General features: G+C 40.8%; 1 protein-coding gene and 1 long non-coding RNA gene across 4 annotated transcripts; one reads left to right on the forward strand and one right to left on the reverse strand.

Moving 5' to 3' along the window:
• Window positions 1-906: 906 nt before the first annotated feature.
• On the forward strand, window positions 907-4,322 carry LOC135574022 (uncharacterized). 3 transcript variants are annotated; one of them, XR_010465136.1, is made up of 10 exons: window positions 908-1,692; window positions 1,780-1,955; window positions 2,046-2,107; window positions 2,190-2,276; window positions 2,364-2,405; window positions 2,474-2,646; window positions 2,725-2,760; window positions 2,859-3,410; window positions 3,691-3,802; window positions 3,897-4,322. It is a non-coding gene; the product is annotated as an uncharacterized LOC135574022 (long non-coding RNA). The 3 variants fall into 3 exon arrangements; XR_010465135.1 differs by having other exon boundaries at window positions 2,725-3,410; XR_010465137.1 differs by lacking the exons at window positions 3,691-3,802; window positions 3,897-4,322 and adding an exon at window positions 3,480-3,661 and having other exon boundaries at window positions 907-1,692; window positions 2,725-3,410.
• Window positions 4,323-6,637: 2,315 nt separating this feature from the next.
• Window positions 6,638-13,332, reverse strand: LOC135574023 (T-cell ecto-ADP-ribosyltransferase 2-like). Its single transcript, XM_065024743.1, has 4 exons — window positions 13,193-13,332; window positions 11,184-11,271; window positions 7,792-8,498; window positions 6,638-7,653 (listed from the first exon to the last, which is right to left on the reverse strand). The coding sequence occupies exons 2-4, from the start codon at window positions 11,241-11,243 to the stop codon at window positions 7,533-7,535; spliced, it is 888 nt and encodes a 295-aa protein (XP_064880815.1). The 5' UTR covers window positions 11,244-11,271; window positions 13,193-13,332; the 3' UTR covers window positions 6,638-7,532.
• Window positions 13,333-17,513: the final 4,181 nt, after the last annotated feature.

Below are 17,513 nucleotides of genomic sequence, written 5' to 3' on the forward strand. Positions count from 1 at the left end.
TCGTTTAAGAGTGGGCTACTACTGTATCTAAAATAGTTTGGTACTGATTTCTTACTTGTTGCCACATCGACCTGAGCTAGCGTAGGTGCTGCACAAATCTAATGATCTGCTGATGCTCACTCGTTTGGTTGTCAACTGTTCTAGTAGCAGTAGAAGGACAGTCTTCCTGGAAATCACCTGACAAAGAGGATGGTGCCAAAAATATCAAAAGGAAAGTGTGATGTTCCTTAATTGGACATGGCTTGGATTTCCCCTTGTACATTAAAGGTATTTAAAAGGGGGTTGTACCTGCAGACTACAGGTACAAAATACATCCTTATCTTCAAAGGAACAGCAAGAGAAACATATATGTTTGAGAAGAGTAGTTGTCGCTCTGGATAAGAGCGTCTGCTAAATGACTCAAATGTAAATGTAATGTAGTTTTCACATACTGACTCCACCAGTAGACAAATGTACTCCAATGGCCAAAGGTAAAGGTGCTGGGGTTTAACATTTGCGATGATATTGTCTGCAGTTTGCTCCCCGTCTGCACAGGAGAAGCCTACTTCCGCCTTTCACAGAGTTTGAAACTGGATTGGTTGCTACTGATTAACATGCCCTTAGAGGAAATATTAGCACACACTGCCACAACACCATAAATCACTCAACATTCTTCAACTGGTCGTTCAGAGCAGCACAGTTTCCGTTGAATTAACGCTGCACACCGTAGCGTGGAAGTGCACTAATTAAAGGGTTGCCAATTTTAAACCTAACCTTAACAACTAACTTTAACCACGCTGCTAACCTCATGCCTAACCCTAACCTTAAATGAAGATCAAAAAGCAAATGTTTGTTCACACACATTTTTCTGATATTGCCAGTTTGGACTTTGTAGCTATGGTAACTAGTGACAACCCAATTTCACATGTGTAATATTGTTTGAGACATCAGGGGCCTGTTGCACAAAAGTAGAATTAAGACATCCGGGATAAATGACTCAGCTGAGCTCAATGAAGCCAAAACATGTGCGTCCAGGCTTAATTGGTTGCACAAAGACCAAGCCAGGATGAGCAGACACGGATTCATTAAGCCAGGTGAAACCAATCCTGGATAGGTGCGCGCTCACGGCTCACTCAAATAGACCCCGCCACAGATCACAGATTAACTGATTTACCATGGCAACTAGAGCCGCGTACTTTTCCCCGTCGGAAGCACAAATCCTCATGGAGGCATACGAGGAGGTAAAAGATATAATTAAGAAGAAAGGCAACACCGCCACAGTGATAAAGCAAAGAGAAAAAGCGTGGCAAAGTATTGCAGACCGCCTGAATGCGTAAGTAGTGCACAATTACACACTCACCGCTCCGCTGAAACATCACAATTACAATTCAAATATTTAATTCACATCTCCAAAAATGCAGTTGTACTGTAATTATGAAACGGTTAAATTTTTAATTGAAATGCACTGCAGATATGAGTGAAATTGTGTAAAGTAACTCCATCACACTGTATAAAGCTATGATAAATTTTTTGATATTTTTACTGAAAACAAGACAAAAATACCAAGTAATTTTTTGCAGTGTGACTCCATTAAATGTGTGTGTGTGTGTGTGTGTGTGTGTGTGTGTGTGTGTGTGTTAAGATTAAACATGAACGGGCCAAAACGGACATGGCAGCAGGTCAAAATCAAATACAAGAACATTCTGCAGAATGGTATGGTCCCTCACTAATATTTAACAAAGCACAAGCATATATTGTACCCAGAAGGTGCCTGCTCACACATTGTCTGTACTGTTTTAGCAGTGAAAAAGAATACCCACAGACAAGGCACGGGTGGTGGGTCACCAAAGGCTGACCTTACCCCAGCAGAGGACATGGCCTTGGAGCTAAATAAAGGCAGGCCCGTCTTAGAGGGGATCCCTGGGGGAAAGAGACGAGCATAGGTTCCTCCCAAGATGCCACCCGCTTCATTCAAGGTATGTCCTTCCATCTCTACATGGGATACAACCACATTCATATTGAATCAATTTGGACTGTCTGACTTTGGTTTACCTATTGCCTTGCAGTGCCTGGCAGCACTGTGTTCCTGTTAGAGCCACCAGCACAAGCACCAGACGATGCTGATCCAGTGAGTACTCCATCAAAGGCATACTGTAGGCCTGGCATGTCTTGTCTACTAGCTTCAATATGAATCCGATTAAATGTGATAGGGTGAAGGCCCCAGTGCAGCAGCAACAGCACATGATGGAGACGATGATGAGGAGGAGACCATCTCTCTGGATTCCAGAAGGCATGAGGTATCATGTTAAGACTGTGAAAGTACTATTTACTCTACAATGGTGAGGAGTCCTCATCAAAATCAAAAAATCTCATTTCTTTTACAGGACCCAGATGCTATACAGTGGGAAAACCAGCCTGGCAACATAGTGCGTATTAATAAAAGGACACCACATCCTGCCAAATTCCAGCTGCGCTAATTGTATTGTGTTCACAGAGCTCACAAGCTATCAGAAAGTTGTATGGCAACCACCTCCGGCGCCAAATAGAACTGGCAGACATAGACATTCAGTACAAGAAGAAAAAGATGGAAAATCTTGCACTGGAGTCCGAAATAAAAAGAGGACAATTAGGAAACTGGACCTTGAAATAAAAAAACTTGAGAGGGAGGTGAGATATGCCTTCAATGTACACTGTATGCTAACTGTAACACAAATGTATTAATCATTATTTTTCTTTCCTCCCCAGCTCCAAGAAGATGACACAGCTCAAAATAAAAATTAGGTATATTCTCGTAAAGTCAAGTGAGCCATGACATATGAGCTCTTATTGTGAGCACACAGGACGGTGGCATCTTTCTAAGGTTTTTTTTTTTTTCCCAGCAATCAGTACAACCAAGTCATCGTTATAAGGCATCGCCCTCTTTTGCCCACCCCCAGCACCAGGTGTGGCCACTAGCCTATATGAAGGCCCAAAATTGTGTGTTCCTTTCTGCTCTGACAATGGCATGCCCATTCGTGCGAGATGTGGTGGATGAAGAAGCACTTGTGCTGAGGAGAGCCTTCAGGCGAGAAAGGGTCTTCAGGGACCGGTTGGACCCACTGGCCTTCCCTGATGACCATCTATATGAAAGATACAGGTTTTCTGCAGATGGCATCAGGTATCTATGCAGACTACTGGGTCCCAGGATTAAGCACCGCACTGCACGGAGCCATGCACTGAGTGTGGAGCAAATGGTTTGTGTGGCCTTGCGCTTTTTGCTAGTGGAGCCTTCCTGTACTCAGTGGGGGATGCAGAACAGCTGAACAAGGCCACAATTTGCCGCACAATAAGGAGTGTGTGTCTGGCTATCAAAGCATTAGCAGATGTCTTCATCTCCTTCCCTGGCCACAGAAGACTCTGTGACATCAAAGAGGAGTTCTATATGATTGCAGGTAAGAGGATCTACAAATTACAGGACAACTGTTAACACATAGTAGGATACTCATTACTTTGTGTGACAGGTTTCCCCAATGTCATTGGTGCAGTGGACTGCACACACATAAGGATAAAAGCCCCTCAGGTGCCCATGAGGCCGATTTTGTGAATAGGAAATCCTTTCACAGCATTAATGTTCAGGTGAACATAACTTTTTGATATTGTCCATTGACGAACACTCTGCATTGCCAGTGATGTGCATTGATTGGTGTAATATTCCTCATCTTATGATTTCAGATGGTCTGCAATGCTGACTGTGTGATCAGCAATGTTGTGGCAAAATGGCCTGGCTCAGTCCATGACTCCAGAATCTTTCGGGCCTCTGAAATCTATCAGTGCCTATCACAAGGTAAGCCACACAACCCCTATTTATAACCATCATGGCTGTGTCAAGAATATCACTGTGTTTATGAGGTAGTAATGATGAGATTTTGTGTTTACAGGTGAATTCTCTGGTGTGTTGCTGGGAGACAGGGGGTATGGCTGCCAGCCTTTTCTCCTGACACCTTTCACAGACCCCCAGGAAGCACAGCAGGCCTACAACCATGCCCATGCCAGGACCAGGGCCAGAGTTGAAATGACCTTTGGCCTCCTGAAGGCACGCTTTCACTGCCTTCACAAATTAAGGGTCAGCCCTGTTAGGGCATGTGATATTACTGTGGCTTGTGCTGTCCTCCACAATGTGGCCTGCCTGAGGAAGGAGAGGGCCCCCAGAGTGCCACCAGCCATGGACTGGGACAATCCGGCAATCTTCCCCGATGACGACAGTGGTCGGCTGCTGAGGGACCAATATGTGTTGAATTATTTTAGTTAGTATGTGTGCTTTCAATTTTGGTTAAATATGTCCTGCGGTGGCAGAGGAATTTGGGTTTTTTGGGTTCGTTTTTGACGAATTTGGCCTCTTATGATGTTTGTGCGGTATACTGTGTGTAATACAAGGCTGCAGGGAGGCTACTGCATCCATTCATTTGTCTGTTCAGTTGATGTGTATGGATTTGTCCTGCATTTATTTTAGTGCGCAGACATGCAGGGTGTGTTATATACAGACCTTTGAATGTGTATGTATCATTTTGTATAATATGCTTGGATTCTGTGCTTTCCATCTTGTAGAGTCACTGTGACTTCAGTTTCGAAAGGAGCTGATGGTTTACCTGCTTTGTTTTGTCCTTATTCAATAAAGGAACATAATGTTACACATTGTGTTTTTATATTCATATGGAATGTGTATTTGTTTATATGACAGAGTACTAGGGCCACACTGAAGAAAAAGGATAAAGTCATACATTTATGAGGCTGGTTCTTTCTGCAGAAAAGCTACATTGTTTTTACAGTTTTGATACTTATGACAATGTGATACTTAATATTCTGGCACATCAGCATGTCTTTGTTTATGAAACCATACTGAAGTACAATTTCACGAAATGCCCCACATCTGTCATTTTAACAACTGTCCTCCTTTAAAACAACTGGTTACAATATTATGACTTGTGTTTTTTCCCCTCTGTGGCCCTAATATTCTATCATTTTATATATAGCCTTATAGTCTATGGGAAACTGTAAATTATCTAATGATAGCAACATCATCTAAAAATCATTTTTATCCAAAATCATTGAAATTAATGATCACAAACGTTTAAATAATAACAGTGGGTCTAGTTATATGTGATAACAATGTATAGTGAGCAGTGAAATAACTATTGGTTTCCATTTGTGGTGACTGCTGACTGACATTAGGGATGATATTAAATAAATCCTGGAATTTAGCCTGGTCTGGAGCAGGCTAGCTCCACAGAATAAATCTCCATGGTAATTTATACCATAACATATCCTCCTGCCCCCTATCCATCTTTAGTGCAACCGGATTACGGATCAATTGAGCCAGGATCACCAAGATATCCTGGCTTAATCCCTTATCCTAGTTTTGTGCAACAGGCCCCAGGACGCATAAACTGAAAAATACAAATATTTACAAATTAGCCACTCCACTTCAAGCTTTGTGGTAGCAGTCCAATACAACCCATTAATATATTACTGGTATTCTAGGCTACTTGTATTTAGTCTGAAATTACAATGTACGAAATAGTACCTTCTAGTGCTTATTGCATGAATACAATAGTACAATAGTACCTGCTCCACAGCTAATGTCCTATTCTACTGTAAATATTTAAACTACACTAATGTGATCATTCTGTAGTTGTGCCATTCACATTAAATGGCGCCTGCACTGAATATATAGGACATTTTAAAAAGGTGATAATGAAATATGCAAACCTGTGGTTCATAATAAACTATGGACCCCTCTCTGCCAGGAACCCCTTTGATATCCATTTCATAGACAGAGTACAGAGGGATCCTCCTGCCACGGTCATACTGAGTAGCAAAGTAATAGTGGTTACCGTTTCTCTGACAAATGTATGCAGGAGAGGAAGCATTATAAGCAGATACATTGCGCATGTCACGACTTCCGCCGAAGTCGGGTCCTCTCCTTGTTCGTGCGGCGCTCGCCATTGTCGATCCACTTTTCATTTTCCATTGGTTTTGATTTGTTTTTTTCACACACCTGGTTTCTATTCCCTCACTCCGCTTGAGCGGAGAGCTACATTCAGACTGGCGTATTTCTGAAGAAAGTATCTGTGCCCCTGTGGAGAAAAACATCACAGATGACTTCGCCGCCTGTACACACCCCTGACATCAAGGGCTTTATGGTCGGTTGATTAGTTGTATCCAGTGAGCTGGTGCTGGGCTGGAACAAAAGCCTGGACCACATGCAGGTTCCATATAAGGATGGAATATTAGCCAAAACATGTGTGGCTGTAGCTGTGATTGAGTCAGTGCGAAAACTTTGTAACTAAGACCTAAAGGCTAGTGCTACTGTGATTTTGAGCATGGCTTGAGCTTAGAGAAAGGGCACTCTCTGTCCACATCCCTCATTGGTATGACAGTAATTTCCCCTCACAAATATTACACAACCTAAATATTACGAGGTCATACATACTGTCTGTCTGGACTGTCAGGTTATGAGCCTTACATCATTAATTCAATGTACATGCTTATCACCTCAATGTATGTAAAGTAAATTTCCAGCTGGAAAAGCTTACTACTTTTAATTATCTAAACATTTAATTAATAAATCACTCCTTCCCACCCCATCTCAATGCCAAAGGTGTCATATCCAACACTCAAAAATGCTCAACTTGGTTCTTTATTCGATAACAAAACAAGAGGAAAATTAAATCTATGAAAACTGGACCCACCCAGTCAATTGTTGTGATACCAAAATATTTGCTAAATGCGTAACATATTGTATAAAACGTACCATGATATATATATATTCTTTTACAAAAACAATAAAATGCAAAGAAATACATTTTTTCAAGAGAATATCATTATGCTAAGAGGGGTTTGAAAGGTTGGCGCTTTGTCACATTTGATGAATATCTGTGTGCACTGATATTACATACATGCAATTGTGTGTGTGTGTTTGTCATTTTCAATAGAAGCAGTGAAGAGGTCATTGGATCTCAACCAAAACAATGGAAATGCCATGGAAACGCATGGCATGGGGGAAAGATGTTGTGGGGGGAAAGATCCAGAATCTCAATGGCCACCAGCAAAATTAGCCTACATTTAGGCTATTGTTTATGTGTTTTTCACACTATGTTGAGGTAAAAATCGGAGAATAATGCTGGTATGGATGTCAACCCGAATACATTTTGATGTCATCATCACCAAGAAACTGCATTACAGTTAAAAAAACGACTACCACCATTGACTTCTCTATACTAGCTATGCTACCAGTCAATACAAATGAGAGTTAGCCTTCAGCAGTCACTTCTACTAAACCTGAAAAGGGACTACTTCTAAATGTTATGCCGTGAAAACAGACAGATATATCCAAATCAAACTTTAGTAAGCACATTATGGGCATGTTACAATACATAAAACATGACAATTTTCAAATATTTATTTTGTTAAATCAGATTGGTTGAATGTGCGTCCTTCTATCCCCCACGGTCTGCGTTCCATTGACTTCTTTACCGCATCTATTAGCGCTCAACACTTTAGTTTATCAGAGATGATCAGTCCTGGTGATCAGGGAGATAGAGAGATACAACCACAAGAACAGACAGGCTACTGCCAAGCAATTGAGTAGAGGAGCCTTTGGGGGTGATTGATGGAAGACTCGTACTTGTAGGAGATCTGGTGAGACAGACAAAGACAGACGTTCATTCTCCAAAGAATAAGGTAGACATTTTAAAAACACTTGACTTTTGTGTCGTCTACACCTGTTTGGTAGTCTAATGTTGACATCTTTTCGCTTACATAACCTGGCCTCACCTGGGGAAGAGGTAACAGTCGCGGATGCTGTCAATGCTGTGTGTCCTTGAACTTGTCAAAACGATCTCTCTGTACTCGTGATCTTTATTTCTTACATTCTTTACCTCAGCCACCCTAAACACCTCTGCTGGGGATATCAGCTGATCAATGCTGTCTGAGAAGCAAGTGTACTCATCAATGTTGACTACAGTGCAGGAAATAATGTTGAAAAGGATCCCATTGTCTGAAGCAGATTCCTCCGCGTCGGAACGTTTGGCCTTGGTTGTGGTAAACCTCCCAAATCGCACTTCTGACCCTACTTGTGCCTCATAATCTTTGCTTGAACCACGAAACACAGTTTGGCAGTTCTCTGTCTTCAAAAGCCTCATGGCATCCATTAGAAGGAAGTGGAGGGATTTGAACCGGAAGTTGCCATTATAGACAGTGACATTCCCACCCTGAGTCTCCACTGCTTGGTTGAACATCTTTCTGAACACATTTCCCCCATGTCCATAAGCCATTAATGCATCCGTGTGTTGCTTGACGCCTCCCGGGATTAACTTTGTACACTGCTTTGCCCCCCAGACATCCCTATACTCTAAACTGCCTTTCAGTTCTTCTTCCAGCAGACCCCCTTCCACAACCTTCTTCAACATCTGCTCCCGACAGTGAGTGTACTGGTCATCCACGGCATTAGGAACCATGTCCATTACATTTGCCTGAGTCACCTGTAATAGAAAAGAGAATTGAAAAGAAAAGAGAATTGTTACCAGGAATAGGCTCACTCTGGATCTGGGAAACGGGCCCAGAAGTCTGTCCTTACAGTATGGCTGGTTCAATCAGTGGTGTAAAGTACTTAAGTAAAAATACTTTAAAGTACTACTTAAGTCGTTTTTTAGGGTATCTGTACTTTACTTTACTATTTACATTTTTGACAATTTTTACTTTTACTTCACTACATTCCTATAGAAAATATTGTACTTTTTACTGCATACATTGTTCCTGACAACCAAAAGTACATTTGGAATGCTTAGCAGGACAGGAAAACTGTGAAATTCACGCACTTATCAAGAGAACTAGTGGTCATCCCTACTGCCTATGGTCAGGCGGACTCACTAAACACAAATGCATCTTTTGCAAATAATGTCTGAGTGTTGGAGTGTGCCCCTGGCTATACATACATTTTAAGAACAAGAAAATGGTACTGTCTGTTTTGCTTAATATAAGGTATTTATTATTTATACGTTTACTGTTGATACTTAAGAATATTTTAGCAATTACATTTCCTTTTGATACTTAAGTATATTTAAAACTAAATGCTTTTTTCCTCAAGTAGTATTTTACTGGGTGACTTTCACTTTCTATTAAGGTACACTACCGTTCAAAAGTTTGGAGTCACTTAGAAATGTCCTTGTTTTTGAAAGAAAAGCAATTTTTTTGTCCATTAAAATAACATAGAATTGATCAGAAATACAGTGTAGACATTGTTAATGTTGTAAATGACTATTGTAGCTGGAAACGGCTGATTTGTTATGGAATATCTACAAAGGGTACAGAGGCCCGTTATCAGCAACCATCACTCTTGTGTTCCAATGGCACGTTGTGTTAGCTAATCCAAGTTTATCATTTTAAAAGTGTAGGGGAATTCGTCTTCTGACGAAGAGGAGTAGTAGGAAGGATCGGAGAACCAATGCGCAGCGTGGTAAGTGTTCATGATATTTATTATAACTCAGAACACTAAATAATAAAACAACAAAGAGAACGAAATGAAACTGAAACACTTCTGTCTGGTGCAGACACAAAACAGAAAACAATTACCCACGAAACACAGGTGGGAAAAGGCTACCTAAATATGATTCTCAATCAGAGACAACGAACGACACCTGCCTCTGATTGAGAACCATACCAGGCCAAACACAAAAACACAACATATAAAAAGAACATAGACAACCCACCCCAACTCACGCCTGACCAAACTAAAACAAAGACATAACAAAGGAACTAAGGTCAGAACGTGACAAAAAGGCTAATTGATCATTAGAAAAGCCTTTTGCAATTCTGTTAGCACAGCTGAAAACTGGTGTATGTTGATTAAAGAAGCAATAAAACTGGCCATCATAAGACTAGTTGAGAATCTGGAGCATCTGCATTTGTGGTTCGATTACAGGCTCAAAATGGCCAGAAACAAATAATTTTCTTCTGAAAATTGTCAGTCTATTCTTGTTCTGAGAAATGAAGGCTATTCCATGCGAGAAATTGCCAAGAAACTGAAGATCTCATACAACGCTGTGTACTACGGTACTCCTTTCACAGAACAGTGCAAACCTGCTCTAACCTGAAAAGAAAGAGGAGTGGGAGGCCCTGGTGCACAACTGAGCAAGAGGACAAGTACATTAGTGTCTAGTTTGAAAAACAGACGCTTCACAAGTCCTCAACTGGCAGCATCATTAAATAGTACCCGCAAAACAACAGTCTCAACGTCAACAGTGATGAGGCGACACCAGGAGGCTGGACTTCTAGGCAGAGTTGCAAAGAAAAAGCCATATCTCAGACTGGCCAATAAAAAGAAAAGATGGGCAAAAGAACACAGACACTGGACAGAGGAAGATTGGAAAAAGTGTTGGACAGATGAATCTAAGTTTGAGGTGTTCGGATCACAAAGAAGAACATTCGTGAGACGCAGAAAAAAATTAAAAGATGCGGGAGAAGTGCTTGACGCCATCTGTCAAGCATGGTGGAGGCAATGTGATGGTCTGGGGGCACTTTGGTGGTGGTAAAGTGGGATCTCAACCCTATTGAGTTGTTGTGGGAGCATCTTGACCGTATGGGACATAAGAAGTTCCCATCAAGCCAATCCAACTTGTGGGAGGTGCTTCAGGAAGCATGAGGTGAAATATCTTCAGATGATCTCAACAAATTGACAAGTAGAATGCTGAAGGCCTGCAAGGCTAGAATTGCTGCAAATGGAGGATTCTTTGACGAAAGCAAAGTTTGAATTAAAAATCATTATTTATAACCTTGTCAACAACTTGACAATATTTCCTATTCATTTTGCAACTAATTTCATGCAACAAATTGACAACTAGAATACTGAAGGTCTGCAAGGCTAGAATTGCTGCAAATGGAGGATTCTTTGACGAAAGCAAAATTTGAAGGACACAATTATTATTTAAATTAAAAATCATTATTTATAACCTTGTCAACAACTTGACAATATTTCCCATTCATTTTTTCAACTAATTTCATGTATGTTTTCATGGAAAACAAGGACTTTTCTAAGTGACCCCAAACTTTTGAACGGTAGGGTATCTATACTTTTACTCAAGTTTGACAATTGGATACTTTTTCCACATCTGGGTTCAATCATTTCAATCTTATGACCCCCCAAAAATGTGTTTGGTCAAAACTCTTACCCTGTGAGAGAGCGCAGCAACGAGGATCAATATGAATGTCTTCTCTCTCTGGCCCTGCATTTTCCCAGAAATGGCTGCCTTGTGTGTTCTGGTGACCAATGAATGAGGGATTGAGAGGAGATGGGACAGATCAGAGATGAGAAACAAAATGCAATTGAGAGTAAATTACATTGTGAGGTTATAAATAGCAAACAAGAATCTTAAACTTACGCAGACACAATTTTACTGTATGTTTTACAACATTTAGGGGTCTTTCATCACAAAATGTCCAGGCAATGTTTAACTACACAACTACTGCCATTTCTCACAGGTATTATTCTGAAAGTTGACGCAACTACTACATAGATATTTTCAGTGTGGTATGTTCCTAGACTCAAGTGTAAGTAGCCTACAGCTGTTTTAATTGAGTAAGTTCTACTATTAATGACTCAAACTATAGGCCTACAATTCACTGTTATAAAAGGCCCTGAAACCTAACAAACATAACATGAGACAATCAAAATAATACATGAAAGATATGATTTGGACACATAGCTTCAGAGTCGTGTGGTGATCTAAATGTAATTAACAAACATACAGAGTCAGAGTCTGGAAGTTGGACAGATAAGCATTGTGTAACAATGGCACTGCATAGGGCTACAATATGCAATACACATTTTACTAATCAGTTTTGGTTTTTAGTAGAGTAGATGGAAATTAAATAGAATCGACTGAGTTGTTCGACTGAATCATGAATCGAGGCATCTCTATGACAGTCGGACAGTAATACCTTAACTGGGGAGGACAAGCTCATAATGGCTGGAACGGAATTAATGGAATGCTATCGAACACATCAAATACATGGTTTTAATGCGTTTGATACCATTCCATTCACTGCATTCCAGCCATTATTATGAGCCGTCCTCCCCTCAGCAGCTTCCTGTGATGCTATGGCATTTCTGTCTGCAATGTTCCACATTTGCATACTGATCGTGGCCCAGTATGTAGCCCTTATATACTCCTGGGTTTCACAAACTTGGTCCCCCCCCTCCCCCCACTAATGTAATGCAAGTTGGACCCCCCCATGTGACATTGTTGCATACCCGGATGTGACATGACATTTCAAATTATTAATTTATTAAAAGTTAAATTCTTTAATGTAGCTTCTATGTAGTGCACGTGCGCCAAATAAAAAGACCAGTAGCCAACCAGAAGCCTTCAGGTGTGTAGCTTTTTTTTTATGTTGGCCATTCAAAGTGGCAAAGAGGCTCAATGTCAAGGAAGTGTAGTGGGAGTTCACTGATGCAATGCAAGTTGGAAAAAAATACGGAAATAAAAGTTAACGAAATGAGAAGGATTAGGCTACAATGAGTAGGCTGTTGTTTTATCTGAATTGGTTTGGGGAGAAAGCGCAGCATGTGGCCTCAATTACAGATGCCTTCAGAATGGTTGACTTTTCCACATTTCACTGATCTTTGTGGCAGTTTTCGGTTTGACAATTTGTTTCAAGTGTATGTGGCAGTTCTGGCTTGTATGGCACCCTAAGAGAACCCGCCCTTCAGCGCCCGAACTCGGGGGCGCCCCCTTGACGTTGCCCTGGGTGCCTGCCCATGTCGCCCGTACCTCTATGTTTAATGTAACACACATACATTAATTATTCATTTCGGTTGCCTTGTACCGTGAAGTTTGTTCTATTGAAAGTATTTGACTCTGATGTGTGCCAGAGAAAGTATTAGACTCTAGCCACAAAATTAAGGAAATTAGAAGAGTGGGGAGAATTCTGGCAGGGGAGATTTTTGGCATAACGGCAAGGAGTCGTATACCAGTTAATACTATAGCGAATTGGTTAGGTTTCTAATGTTAGCTCATCTGATGTTAGCTGTCTGACTTTATTAGCAAGCTAATTTTCACACCATTATTTATCAGATAAGTTGGCTAATGTTGCCCAACATTTCTCTGGCTAGCTAACGGGTCCAGCTAGCAAGATACTTAACAGTGCTAATACTTGTTCACCACACTTTCTCCCTCACCTCAAACTTTCCAAAAGCCAGTAGTTTTTCGGTTACAGCTCATGAAGTACGCTTCATCACCTTCTCACCCCGGTCTCCGTGGTCAGGCTTTTCACCTAAAGTCACCTCTTCGTTATCGTTCAGGGCGCTGCTGTGACTGACAAGCTGACTTTCCAGAGGCGCGCTGATGCTGTAACTAGTATGTTGGTTGTCTCCTCTTTCTTCAGGAATGTGCTGCGCTGCATTCTGCTGTTACGTAACGATTGGCTGAGCCTTCGTCAGTAGTGATCCAAACCCACCCCCAAACCGTTCTCATCGGATCTACACGAATCACGTATGTCACCTATTTTGGTTTAAAAACGGCGAATTGATTACACGTTGGATGGTGTATCCATACAACCAGTCACTACAAAGGTACAGGCGTCCTTCCTAACTCAGTTGCCGTAGAAGGAAGGAAACCACTCAGGGATTTCAGCATGACCTTAAAACAGTTATATAGTTTAATGGACGTGATAGGAGGAAACTGAGGATGGATCAACAACATTTTAGTTACTCCACAATACGAACCTAAATGACAGTGAAAAGAAAGAAGCCTGTACCGAATAAAACATCTTCCAAAACATGGATCCTGTTTTCAACGAACCACTAAAAGTTATACTGCAAAAGAATGTGGCAAAGCAATTACATTTTTGTCCTGAACACAAAGTGTTATGTTTGGGGAACATCCAATACAAATGACTAAGTACCACTCTCCATATTTTAATGTTATGGGTATGCTTGTAATCATTAAGGGAGCTTTTCAGGATAAAAAATAAACGGAATGGAGCTAAGCAAAGGCAAAATCCTAGAGGAAAACCTGAGTCTCCTTTCCACCAGACACTGGGAGATGAATTCACCTTTCAGCAGGACAATAAGCTAAAACACAAGGCCAAATCTACACTTGAGTTGCGTACCAAGAAGACAGTGAATTTTCCTGAGTGGCCAAGTTACAGTTTTGACTTAAATCTACTTGAAAATCTATGGCAAGACTTTAAAATGGTTGTCTAGCAATGATCAACAACCAATTTGACAGAGCTTGAAGAATTTTGAAAAGAATAATGGACAAATGTTGCACAATGCAGGTGTGGAAAGCTCTTAGAGACTTACCCAAAAGACTCACAGCTGTAATCGCTGCCAAAGGTGATTATACAAAGTATTGACTCAGGGGTGTGAATACTTATGTAAATGAAACATATCTGTATTTCATTTTCAATAAATGTGCAATAAAATTCTAAAAACATGTTTTCACTTTGTCATTATGGGGTATTGTGTGTAGATGGGTGAGAGAAAACAAATATTTAATACGTTTTGAATTCAGGCTGTAAAACAACAAAATGTGGAACAAGTCAAGAGGTATGAATACTTTCTGAAGGTATTGTAGCCTAGCCAGAATCCGAATGGGCGTCATTCCTTGGAAAAATCCAGGAGAGCTTCATTTAAAAAAATGAATGCCAACAGTTTTATCTGAGTGCACAAATCAGTATGCCTACCTACCAAAGTCCAGCACTACTACCGCCCTTATGAAAGCCACACACTCCTGGCTGACAGCTACAGACTCCAAAAAAAAAAAAAACGATGGTGAGGGTGTTACTTGCTGATATGTCCAAAGCCTTTGATTGAGTAGATCACACAAAGCTCATGCAACATCTGTCTGACATTGAACTGTGTCAACTTTACTAGCCTGGCTCCACAGCTACACCACAGGAAGAAAGCAGAGGGTGATGGCAAATGGCATTTTTAGCCCTTGGTCAGAGATCACCTTTGGTGTGCCACAAGGGGGAGTGGTTGCACCATATCTGTTTCTCATTCACATGTCCAACCGAAAAGTTGTCTTCATTGACACTGGACACTGGATGATGTAGGGCTGTCCCGAGCCATACCATTAACCAGCATCAAAGAGGTCATTTCCATGGGCTTGGAGGCAACGCAGCTGGAGGAGTGGGACACATCCAACAACATGCTCCTGAATGGGAAAAGGTCTGTGGAAATTCAGATATGTAATTTCTAGAGACCATCCACAACCCGCAACACTAATCCTAGAAGGACAGGAAAAAACAGTGGTAACAACAACCAAGTATATTGGTTTTCATCTAGACTCTAACCTTAGTGGTGACACACATGTGGAGCAGTCAGTGAGGAAGGCCTCAAAATGTCTGCACTTTCTGAATGTTCTTGCCAGAAATGGCCTACCCACTGAAGATCTGGTCACAGTCTATACTATTTTATTTTATTTAACCTTTATTTAACCAGGTAGGCAAGTTGAGAACAAGTTCTCATTTACAAGTGCGACCTGGCCAAGATAAAGCAAAGCAGTTCGACACATACAACGACACAGAGTTACACATGGAGTAAAACAAACATACAGTCAATAATACAGTATAAACAAGTCTATATACGATGTGAGCAAATGAGGTGAGATAAGGGAGGTAAAGGCAAAAAAAAGGCCATGGTGGCAAAGTAAATACAATATAGCAAGTAAAACACTGGAATGGTAGATTTGCAATGGAAGAATGTGCAAAGTAGAAATAAAACTAATGGGGTGCAAAGGAGCAAAATAAATTAATGAATTAAATACAGTAGGGAAAGAGGTAGTTGTTTGGGCTAAATTATAGGTGGGCTATGTACAGGTGCAGTAATCTGTGAGCAGCTCTGACAGTTGGTGCTTAAAGCTAGTGAGGGAGATGTGTTTCCAGTTTCAGAGATTTTTGTAGTTCGCTCCAGTCATTGGCAGCAGAGAACTGGAAGGAGAGGCGGCCAAAGAAAGAATTGGTTTTGGTCAGACCTTGTCTGGAATACGGTGGAGTGCTGTTAGTTGGATGCAGTAAAAAGCAGCAGGCCCACCTAGACAGGGTGCAGAGGAGGGCCTTGAGGATCATCTCCATTGTTGGAGCAGTCCAACCACAGCTCCCCTCACTGCAGAGCAGGCTGCAGTGCATCTGGTGAAGGACATGCACACTCTTGACCATCCACTGAATTATATTTTCCCTCCAAAAAGAGGTAACTACACCACCACACTCCTGAGAAACAGCCATCAACTGTCCTGTATAACTGCCCATATGAACCGCCTGCGAAACGCCACTCTACCCACTGCTATCAGACTGTATAATAACGCTAGCTCTTAAAAGGTTCTCCCAAAAATTGTATATATTTTTAAATCACATTTTAATATTTCAATTTCCATAATGAAAAATGTCCTGTAAATTGTTCAATATTCTATGTATGTCACGTATTGTGTGTTATGTATTTTAAATGAGTGTTTTGCAATGATTAGTAATGTAAATTCATCATTTATTCAGTTTAATCTGTGAGCAAGAATAAATCAACTCAAACTCTTCATCACGTTCTCTCTCTAGTTGGAATGCTGCAATGCCACGATCAAGACTGCGCGGAGCCGGAGAGAGATATGGCTCGGAAAATGTACCTCAATCCAGGAATGGAATACAGCGGTGTACTCGAATTATCCCAAATGACAAATCGAGAAGATTGAAATACTTCCAATTGTTAATGAATGTTCGTTTTTAGTCAGCATGCTAGGCTAGGCAATCCGATAGCAGCCCATTGGATTCCATGAAAAGGCGATGCCTAGCGTTGGGGTGAGTAGCTACAGGAAGTGTTATCGAATCCAATAGGCTACTCCAGTCAATATAGACACTGTTATATGGGATGATAATAAATAACATCGTCGCTGCTGCAAGTTAGCTAGATAGTGTTGGCTGTAGCGGAGTTGTCTTGGTGTCTCTCTCTCTCCGTCTGCTCGCTCCCATCTATCTCTCTTTCATGTTCTTCTGCTGCTGCAACAATAAAGTATCTTCTCCCTCGCATAGCTGTGTTCAGGTTTAAAACGTAGATAAAACCACATGTATTTCAAATATCCGGATATCAGACAAAAATGATTGTTACTATTCGAATAGTAAAATTATTTCAAACTCCTATCTCTACTTTCTGCATAGGTTATTATGTACCCATTTACCTGTTCAATTGTCATCTTAATTAATGAGGGACATTGATTATTTTAGAACTTTTATGCCGTAGGAGTTTAGTACAACTGCCACACGGGTGTATAGTATCATAACCCAATAATTAAAGCAATTTTAGTATTTTCTTTACTCTTTGCCTGGTCAAGTCAGTGTGCACACTCCACAAAATACTGCTGACAGTTCTTTTTTGAAATAATTATGATAAACGTGAGCTTAAAAATGAAGTTTGGTAATTACTTTAACATCTGAAAAAAAAACAGGGCAAATATCAGGGACGTCTCTGAGGGATGGGTCTTTTCAAACTCCGAAACCATTTTCAGTTCAGC

This window comes from Oncorhynchus nerka, linkage group LG11 (assembly GCF_034236695.1).
Source record: "Oncorhynchus nerka isolate Pitt River linkage group LG11, Oner_Uvic_2.0, whole genome shotgun sequence".
In the NCBI taxonomy this organism is placed as follows: Eukaryota; Metazoa; Chordata; class Actinopteri; order Salmoniformes; family Salmonidae; genus Oncorhynchus; species Oncorhynchus nerka.